Source organism: Triticum aestivum, chromosome 5A (assembly GCF_018294505.1).
Source record: "Triticum aestivum cultivar Chinese Spring chromosome 5A, IWGSC CS RefSeq v2.1, whole genome shotgun sequence".
In the NCBI taxonomy this organism is placed as follows: domain Eukaryota; kingdom Viridiplantae; phylum Streptophyta; class Magnoliopsida; order Poales; family Poaceae; genus Triticum; species Triticum aestivum.
The window spans coordinates 70,934,530-70,945,086 of NC_057806.1; the positions used below are offsets into that span (position 1 = coordinate 70,934,530).

Here is a 10,557-nt window from a genome sequence, read left to right on the forward strand (position 1 = left end):
ATGAGATCGTGGTAGACATCGCCGTTGCCGAAGATTTTGCCGCGTCGCAACCTCAGACTGCCGTCCACAAGCGCCCATGTTCTGAGACGATGTCCATTGTCCGCCTAAACAACAGGATGGGTCTGCTTCCTTGGTAGGCGACGAACAGCCAGTACGGCCGATCATGGAGGGAAGAACGAAAGTGGTAGACCACATAGGTGGCGGCGGCGAGTGAAGGAGAACCGACGAGGAAGAGGATCGGCTGCTTTGGGCCCGGGATTGATTACCATATATGATTTTGTTTTGTCAATTACCACATATGCTTTTTTTTGCCAATTACCATATATGAATTGATTGCGTGGTTACCAAAGAAGAGAGGCTGATTACCATAGGCAAATTAATTGTGTTGCCAAAGATTTGACAATTACCATATATGATTTGCCAATTATCGTATATGAATTGATTGCGTGGTTACCAAAGAAGAGGCTGATTACATAGGCAAATTAATTGTGTTGCCAAAGATTAATTAGATTTGTCTGTCCGGATGAAAACTATTGTAGAAAACCAGGAGGGGGGAAAACCGGTGCATGGGGAGTAAAAACAGGGAGGGGAGGGAGGAAAACCGGTGCATGGGGAGGAAAATCGGGGAGGGGTGGGACGAAGAGTGGGACGAAATTTTGACGTAAGAAGGGAAACGGAACGCTCCGTTTCTTTTAGGTAGTAGAGATACGCGGGAGATATTCAGTCGGCCACGTGAATGTTATAGGGCTATTTGACGCACTTGGCGCTTCCAAAATAAACACGACCCACGGCAGAAAAATGTCGCCACAACCCCGTAAGGCGCACTTTATTTTGCCGTGAGCAGGCCTAGAGACTAGTTAAGAGAAACCGGCCCACTTATTTTTCCCAAATCCCGCCAAAACCCACACGCCTCCTGGACGGCGCTGCATCGGGTAGAATTTTCGGTGCTGGAAAAATAATGCTACATAGGGACGAAGAATCTGGGCGGTCCACAGTTTAAACGGACGGTCCGATTACCTCCCGGATACAGCGGACGGAGCGCGAGGAGAGACGACGGAGCGATTACCTATCACCCCGTGGGGCCTCCTCATTTCTTTTTACCCACGAAAAGAGAGAGAGAGAGAGAGAGAGAGAGAGAGAGAGGGAGGGAGGCGCAGGCGGCGGAGGAGAGGTGAGATCGGGAGGCGCAGGCGGCGGAGGGGAGAGAGGGAGAGAGAGTTGAAGGGGAAGCCCTTCAGGTCCGCAGGTGAGTTCGCCGCTCGCAGGTGTTCCGGCGTTGCGTGCGTCTCGGTATCGATGGCGAACAAGTTCCGGACCATCTGTGTGGTTTCGTCGGTGGTCGGTGTGCGTCTCCGGTGTGGATGGTGTTTCGAACCTCTGGTGTCCATGGTGCTCTGGCGTCGTCTGCGTCTCCGAGAGGATGGTGATCGATTTCCGGACCTGTCTGTTTGGTTCTGTGGGTGGTCGATGTGCGTCTGGGTGCTCTGCCCTTGTGTGCGCCTCCGAGAGGATGGTGGTCGATTTCCGGACCTGCCTGTTTGGTTTTGTGGGTGATTGATGTGCGTCTGGGTGCTCTGCCGTTGTGTGCGTCTCGGTGTAGATGGTCATCCAGTTCAGGACTTCTCTGTTTTAGACGATGGTGGTAAATACTTTTTCCCCGATGATTACGGAATTTCCGAGTTGCTCGTTTTTTTGTTTCTGGAGATTTGTGGTATGCTGATTACTTCAAATCCGTATGGTTGATTAGTTGATTTCGGGGTGGGGGTAAATTTGGGCGTGGGGCGTGGGACTCTGGTGATTAGGTAATGGCGACAAGGTATCTGATACTGTCCCTACCTACGGGCGAGGAGGATGCTGGTGCCTCAAAGTATGCAGACTCTTTTTGGGATGAATTGCACAGATCCCTGTCAGGCTTGCACGTACCACTCTACAGGGTAAGGACACCTTTGATTCTAGTATATTCTAGAGTCTAGACATTTATGTACTAACAAGGCACACCATTTGTTCATGTTTAGCTCAACGTTCCAAAATTCCGAAGAACTACACTTAATGTTCTGGATGGCGTCGCAGACAGCCTTACCAATGTAATGCCTTTTGCTGTCATTTTATTTGTTTAATTGCGATTTCCTATGATCTAATAGTAATCGGTTGGTTTCAGTTAAATGCAGAAGTACAAGACCTCTGCAATACCATCCATCAGTATATCATGGAGATTGGGAGTGTCTCCGCATCAAAACAAAAGAGTACTGCAGTCACAATCGGTGGTCTCTCCATGGATGATTGTATATCAATGTATGCCCTTTCTCTTTCTTACACAATAGTTGAATGTTAGTGTGTGTTTCATGCGTACCTTTGGGCAGGATAACATCAAAAGAAACAATATTAGGCAACCATTTACCTGGATCAAACCTTTTGTTTTTCCTTTGTCGTACAACAATTTCCCTTCCAAATGACCCTATCCCTCTTGAGAATGGTCAATCTCATCGATTATTTCTTCTTGCATGATAGGTTCTTCAATCATCTTTGAAATACAAGTTATTAGTCCTTGTTTGAAACTACCATCAATCTCAATATCAAGCTTCCTTGGATAATAGTAGTATGGGTTCAAGTAGTATCCAGCCATATGTAATGGAGTCTTCAACTTGTTGTCCCATCTCTTGTCAATGATGTCCCACACTTCTAGAAATCGAGACTTGTCATTGTGAAACCTCACGGAGATCTCTTTCTTTGCATCCAACATACAGCCATGAAGAGACCCCATTGCCGGCACATGACTATCCATCCTCCTCAAAAGATTTGCCATTGGCTCAAAGAAATTAACAGCGGTATCTACTGCCTTCCAAAAAGTTTCAGAGCGAACAGTTTTAGCTGCAATCTTCCCCATTGCCTTCTTTAGGTGGTCCATCTCATTGAGTTCGTCGGACCTGAACAACTTCTGCAACTCCTTTTTGTTGTCCTGCATGCTCTTCAATTTCATATATGCTGTGGCAAACCTAGTAATACCAGAACAGACCAAGTCTTTTCCAAGATACTTCCTCAGCAATGCCAAAACTCTTGTATGTGCATAGATGAACACAGTCAGAGCCCTTCCTTTGGCAATGGTTTGATCCATTATAGGCAGCTTGCCTATGTCCTCCAACATCAAATCAATTGTGTGGGCTGTACAACCATTCCAAAATAGGGATGGGCGCTTCACTTTCATCATTGATGCTGCTGATATATTGACAGAGGCATTATCTGTTACAATTTGAACTACATTCTTCTCACCAATTTCTTCTATGCATCAAACAAGCTCAAATACCATCTCGCCATCTTTTCTCACATCTGAACAGTCAACGGAATCAACAAAGTCAACACCATAGGCGCTGTGAACTACCAAATTCATCACTCCCCTTCCTCTTTTGTCTGTCCATGCATCTGTCATGATAGTACATCCAGTGACCTTCCATGCTTCTTTATGTCCAGCGAATCCTTCCTCGTCTTTCTTCTTGCTCTTCTGCAAGAAAGGGCCAGTCATTTCATAAGGAGTGGGGCCTTTCATGTCTGTTCCAAATGCTCCAACCGCTTCTATCATAAGTTCAAAGCGTGGAAGTAGGACTGCGTTGTGGGCAATGCCTGCTTCATAGAAGAACTGACAAACATACTCACAAGCACGAATCCTCCTCTCTTCCCTTCTTTGAGTGGACAACTTGGTTTGCAACTTTGCAGAAAAGCCTTCCCCCTTCCTTGCAGCCATAACCTCTTATGGTGTCTTGATGCAAAACTTATCCATAGAACCATATGTGGTGCCCTTACTCTGTCGTTTCACTGATAATAGAAGCAAACCACCGCCACTACCACCACCCAAGATGTCATCTTCATCAGCAGCCCTAACATCATTTCCATCCAAACTGACATCACTTCTGTGTATTGCTGCTTCCCTGGCCTTCTTTCCTTTGCTTCATCTTTCTTTGAGATCAACTCCCTCATCTCTTGATTTACATAAGCAGGAACTTGTTGGCACAAAATGACATTTTGATACTTGACGTTTGCAAGGTGGTACTTCATTCGAGTAATACCACCAATGTAAACACCATGGCAGAAGTTGCATTCCACAGAAGCCTTCTTGGTCATGTCTGGAATCGTGCAATGCTTCCATGCTGGATCATCAGAGCTCACTGGAGGCACATGAGGTGCTGGGATTATCGGTGAAGTGCTTGACCCAGCCAAGCCTACAAAAATCAGATAGACATATATACAAATTAAATCAATGTAAAATGAGTTACTGAGAGCATTCTACAACTATACATTAAGAGATAATTGTTGGATTGAGACCTAATAATTAAGTCATGCAACCATAACATCAGAAGGTTCTCTCTTAATTTTTTTATGAGATTCTCTTACATATTCAATATAAATATATCACAAAGGTTCTTGAGCTGTCACTTATTCACTTCATACAAGCAAATTAAAGCAGCAGATCAGGGCACCACAAGCCATCATCTAAAGAAAAAATTGAGTGCCAGATCTGTATACTATATGTTGAAACCCTAAGCTACAACCTGAACCTGAACCTAACCTACAACCATGGCCATGGCAGTGAGCTATGTATGTTGAAAACCTAAGCTACAAGCCTGCAACCCCAACCTACAAATCTGCAATGCAATCCCAAGGCCTGTGTTGAATCAGCAAACAAGTGAATGATACATAGAATTGGAGGGCTCCTGTACCTCCTGCGATTTAAAAGTTTACTTTGGATGTTATTGTGTGTTTCATGTGTACCTTTGCTTTGGATGTTGTGTAGGTTTCTATAGGATGAGAAAAAATATTGTCTGGAGTCGCCTATCAAGGATTTAGTCTCTATCATCAATTCTGAGATTTCCAATGTGAAAAGTGATATGAAGGTAACACATTAAGCATGCATGTGAAATCAATGAAGTATGTTGACTGAAAATGTATAAGTTATTCTGGAGTAGGATGGTTATTTAGTTGTAATAAAAATGGAAGACAGTAATGTCAATGATGAATCTGCATTCCTTTTCAGGTAAAGAGGGCAAAGTATGATGATGTTCAAAGGAAGCTTCGTGTGGTTAACAGAAAACAAGGTGTTGTAAGGTAATCACAAACTTTTGAGATTCTTACTAATGCATTTTTGGTGTTTGAAGATTTTGTTAAGATGGCTGTCTTGCAAGATATGGGTTTCATCTCCATAAGAGTGGCTGAGTTTTTACGTTGGCTCGCCAAGCCTATCACAACCCTCCTCCTTTACCCGGGCTTGGGACCGGCTATCCATGTGCCAGAGCCATGAGTTGGTTGCGAGATCTTATGGGTTTCACCTCTAGCCTACCCCAACTTGTTTGGGACTAAAGGCTTTGTTGTTGTTGTTGTTGTTGTTGTTGTTGCTGTCTTGCAAGATAGTATTGCAAATTGCAATCATTGCCTATGAAGTTTCAATAAATTAGCACTGCCACTGATGGGGATGTAGCTTTTTGAAAGGTTGTTTACTCAGGTTTTCAGTTAATGTCCATTTCCCATCTGCATGGTGCCATGGTTGTACTCTTTCTTATATACATACCTATGACACCATAGTCCATACCTAATATATAAGCTACTTTTACGAAAAAGGGTGTTGCGTCAAACTGGAACAAGAAGCTAAATTTAACCACATCATTGGGATTTATGCTTTATTAACCTTATAATATTGACGAATGATGTTGCGTTTTTTACCATCTACAGTTAGAGCTTGTTTGGAGCACAGGACCAAATTCGTGTGTTCCAAACAAGGCCTAATTGTGTTCTTCTGGAAGTTGTTCCATAGTTTTACTACTGTACTACTATTCTTACTTAAGTCTTTTTTCTAAAATCAATAGTCGACTGAAAAAAGGCCTACCTACAAAAGAAATTAATTTTTTTCTTGTATGACAGCCTTAAAGAGATTGACTTTTACGGCCTCCTGCAACCAGAAGATATGGTGTTCTCTGAACATCTTGTAACACTTTTGGTGATTGTACCAATAACATCCCAGAAGGAATGGTTATCAACCTATGAGTTCCTTGATCCTTTGGTGGTAAGTTTGAACACTAGCAAGTTCTTGCCTTCATGCATTGCTCTTCATGCTTTTCCTGATTCTTCCTGACGAGTAAGATGGTGTCTTAGTTCTTTGGTAAGGATCAGAGGAGTAACTGCATCCATAAATAGAGGGAGAGGGGGGGAGGGAGGGAGAGTGGCCCATTCTATTTTGTCTGTTCTTTGTTGAGCTAATTATTGCTATGCAGGTACCACGATCAACTAAAAAGATTTATGAGGACCGGGAATCTGCTCTATACACAATTACACTATTTGCTAAGGCTGTTCCAAATTTCAAGGATCGTGCATGGAAGAAACATTTTCAGGCAAGTTTAATCTGGCTGGTCTGCTCATATTACCTCTTCTAGTATTTTGTCTTTGACTAAATTCTCTTTCAAATGAATTCCAGGTTAGCGACTTTATGTTTAGCCCCGAGGCATACGAAAGAAGAAAGCAAGGGATCCAGGAGTTAGTTCATGACCAGGAAGTTACAAAGGCCTCTCTTTTGCAGTGGCTATATGGAAGCTACAGCGAGGTACATATCTCTCATAACATATTTTTATGGTCCTCACCTGGACATCTTATAAAACCCAGCATGTTTGATATTGTCATCTAGGTATCTGGTTTCACTGTACTGTCTGTACTATAGGTTTTTTCCCGCTGGATGCATGTCGTTACTATGCTTGTCTTTTCTGAGAGTCGTCTCCGGTATGGCCCTCATGCTAGATTCCTGGTAATTCCCATCTGTTTTTGGTGTCTTCTAAATTCAACCATGCACTAAATGGCTTTTGTATAAATATTCTTCTCTTCTTTTCCATTAGTCAGTGGTTCTTGTTCCATCTATGGACAATGAGGGGAAAATTAGGAACGCCTTGGAGGAATTGACTGGTGGTGGAAAGAGGTACTTCAAACATTTAGTTTTTACCCAACTTTGTTATTGTTCCATGAAATATAAACAATTTGAGAAGAACATATATAGGCTAAATGATATGCTTTGTTGCAGTTACTGGAATTCTGCAGATTCAGAAGATGCGTTTGCTCTTATGGGACTGGTTGGTCAAACCGACCCATATCACTATGTTTCATTCAGCATCAAGGTTGTCTGAGGATGGGGTGCACGTGGAGGTGAGATCTAGAACCACTCAACCGGTCAACCCCTTGCATCAGTATTTCCATCCTCGTTGAGCTCTTTTACTAGGAACACTCAACCCCTTACATCAGTATTTTGAAATACTACTTGTGAAAACAATGTCTTCAGAAATATTTCTAAATCACTACATTGGATTTTTTTTACTTATGTCACTACAAAGCATCAGAAACAGCAACATGAGAAACATTAACAGTGGCAGATGCTTATCTTAGACACATAAGCTGACGACTTAGACCATTGAATATATTTAGTATCCTCAACTAGAATACCATGTGATGTTAACCTAAACTCAAAGTGTTCGTATGTGGATGTTGCCACCAAAATATGTATGGACTCAAACGATCGGAATGTCAGAAAATCCAAATGAGTGATCATGGAAATTCTCCCATTGCTAACAGAAGAAAATAAGAAAGTACAGCGGTGTGTATAGGGATTTTCATTGGTAGATAGAAAGAAGCTACTGAATAAAATCATGTCAGATAGAGAATTCTAAATGAGTGACCATGTAAGTTATTTTTATTTTTCTGCAGGAGAGCGGTCTTGTGAGTTGGCCAGTACAAGGTAGTTTCAAAGAATAGTCTGCACTCCATTAGAAATCTGTAGCCAGGTTCAGTGGCAAGCAAAGGGAAAATTAAATCCAGAAATGTTTTATGATTGATTTACTGATTGCCAGTTTACTGTCATAAAATTGGCAAAGGGCTGCACTGCAGGCTTCAAGCAGAGTTTAATAAATTTAGAATCTGCACCTCCCTCCCTAATCATAAAAGCAATTCCACAAAAAATGCAAGAACAATAAGCATACCATGTGAGCAGGCTCACAATCCTGTAGCCAGTCCTTTTGCCCTGAACATAGTAACAAAATTGTCTGTAACTTTCTAGAAATTACTCAAGATAAGCACCATGGTGTTTCGAACCTCTGCTGATCGATGCGCACCTAGTGTCCATGGTGTTCTGGCACTGTGTGCGTCTCTGAGTGGATAGTGATCGATTTCCGGACCTGCCTGTTTGGTATTGTGGGTGATCGATGTGCGTCTCGGTGCTCTGCTGTTGTGTGTGTCTCAGTGTGGATGGTCATCAAGTTCCGGACCTCTTTGTTTTAGACGATGGTGGTAAATACATTTTTCTCGTAATTTGTTGGTTGCTCGTTTTCTCTTTTGGAGATTTATGGTATGCTGATTACTTCAAATCCGTTTGGTTGATTAGTTGATTTGGGGATGGGGGTAAATTTGGACGTGAGGCTCTGGTGATTAGATAATGGTGACAAGGTATCTGATACTGTCCCTGCCTACATCATTGAGCTCAAAAGGAGTCAAAATATGTATGGACTCAAACAAGTGGAATGTCAGAAAATTCAAATGTTGTATCCTCCGTCATTTAGCTGTTTTACTAGAACCACTCAACTCCTTAAATCATTATTTCCATCCTCTGTCGTTGAGCCCTTTTACTGTATGTACTCCCAAAACAAGCACTGGGGTACTAGATAAGTCAGTGCCTAATGTAAATACAACAAGTGTGTTCGGTCGCGCCGCCACCTACTGTCACAAGTCCTTACATCAGAGATCAAACAGAGAAGTTTGTCAGCCCTTTTTTCTTAAGTGATGTGATTAGGCACCAATCAAGTGATGTGATTAGGAACCAATTAAGTCTCTAACCAGCGTGATGCTGGCATGGGCAATGGCTTGTTACGAACTTAGGTTTAGTATGAAGAAGTGCGAGATTAGGAATAAGCTTGGGAAATGATTTATCCAGCATTGTATCTGTATGCACTTTACTTAAAAAGGGTTAAGTTCAAAGTAACATAAGCCATTTTTCTGAATTTCGTCACCTGGTGAGTATTAGCCTACTGTATTTACATGAACCATGCATTTGCAGGAACCACTGAATTTCTTGGCAATAGCTGTGACTGTTAGATTGTAACTTTGCATGTCTGTGCATTTTTTTCCACTTAATGCATGTTCGTTCCAGCTACTTTTTGTGCAATAGATGTGACTAATAATTTTATAGCTCTAAATAGTTTTTTTTTTCTTTTTTGCAGATGAAAAGTGCTTAAAAACCAGAGGCTGTGTTCACAGAGGATTGAAAACCGAAGTTGTTTCATCATCAAACCAAAACAAGTTTAGAGGAATGATATCTGAATAAATTCTTCAGCAATGGTACTGCTTATGTCAAGCTTGTCCGGCAAAGATGCTCTGTGTAGCCGGTGTGTTCCTCATGTTGAGAGTGAAAAATGTTCCTTTCCAAATCTTGAACATACAGTGGTGCTTCATTGTCAATTTATTGACAACTTGAGATGCAACTTTTTAGTTCCATTCGTACTTTTTTTCCTTATTTGTCTGGGAATTTTCATGCAAAGAATTTAAGTTCCTGCCGCTTACCAGTTCTTGGTGCATGTAATTTTGCTGATGGAATCACCATACGTTTGTTGAAGTGATCTCACAAACTGTAAAGAACTTTGAGTTAAAGATTACAATGGACAGGTAGTTGCTACTGGCAGGTAGTCTGCTAGGTTGTCAGATGGGTGTGGGCTAATTACAGTTAAAAAAATTGAAATGAAGTAACCGGAGCACATTTACCAATTTTATAGGAAAGGATCATGAACGACCTAAGCCCTGGGTTTGTGTGGGTTATTTGTTATACCATCTTCAGCATCATGTTGTATTGCAATAGCTCCAGTTTGTGCAATTAATCATGTAGTATGTGCAAAAGAAGTGCCGAGTGGTGATGAAAAAGGGCGCGATCAAGGGGCAGATTATGCCGAGAATTGTCGATCGATTAAACTAACTGGGCGCCACGTGTTGTGACTGACACACATTTGGATCAAGACAAGAAATACAGTTACATTGACAGACTATACAACACCAATGCCTTGCCTTGATCCCTATTTACTCCGACATAATTAACAGCTAGTAGTTCATTAGCCCTTGGCCGCTGCATAACATCAAAATGATTATCCACTACTTCTAATCTAGGGAGTGGGATTAATTTTAGCAACATACTCCCTCCGTTCACAAATATAAGATGTGCGTCAATTAATATGGATCGGAGGAGTAGCTTTTCTCTGATTCCGATGTATATAGACGTGTTTTAGTGTGTATATTCACTCATTTCAGTCTGTATGTAGTCCATATTATATCCTAAACATCTTAACGAAGGGAGTACATGACTAACAAACAAGAAAAGTGTTAAGTATTTTAACATTCTAGCAACATACATGATTAATATGAACCAGAAAAGTGTAAGTATTTCCTAAACTTCCATTTCTCTTTTTGAAGTCTCCTAGCGTGTGATATCTCATGAGAAGGTTAACATATTTACCCGCAAAAAAACATATTTATAGTAATAATACGAGACCAAAAAACATT

At 41.6% G+C, this 10,557-nt stretch overlaps 1 protein-coding gene across 1 annotated transcript; it reads left to right on the plus strand.

The window, feature by feature from the left end:
* Nucleotides 1-1,122: 1,122 nt before the first annotated feature.
* LOC123106604 (V-type proton ATPase subunit C) lies at nucleotides 1,123-9,675 on the plus strand. Its single transcript, XM_044528710.1, has 12 exons — nucleotides 1,123-1,934; nucleotides 2,016-2,084; nucleotides 2,159-2,292; nucleotides 4,784-4,883; nucleotides 5,024-5,094; nucleotides 5,905-6,046; nucleotides 6,255-6,371; nucleotides 6,455-6,580; nucleotides 6,695-6,778; nucleotides 6,867-6,946; nucleotides 7,049-7,170; nucleotides 9,231-9,675. The coding sequence occupies exons 4-11, from the start codon at nucleotides 4,878-4,880 to the stop codon at nucleotides 7,149-7,151; spliced, it is 729 nt and encodes a 242-aa protein (XP_044384645.1). The 5' UTR covers nucleotides 1,123-1,934; nucleotides 2,016-2,084; nucleotides 2,159-2,292; nucleotides 4,784-4,877; the 3' UTR covers nucleotides 7,152-7,170; nucleotides 9,231-9,675.
* Nucleotides 9,676-10,557: the final 882 nt, after the last annotated feature.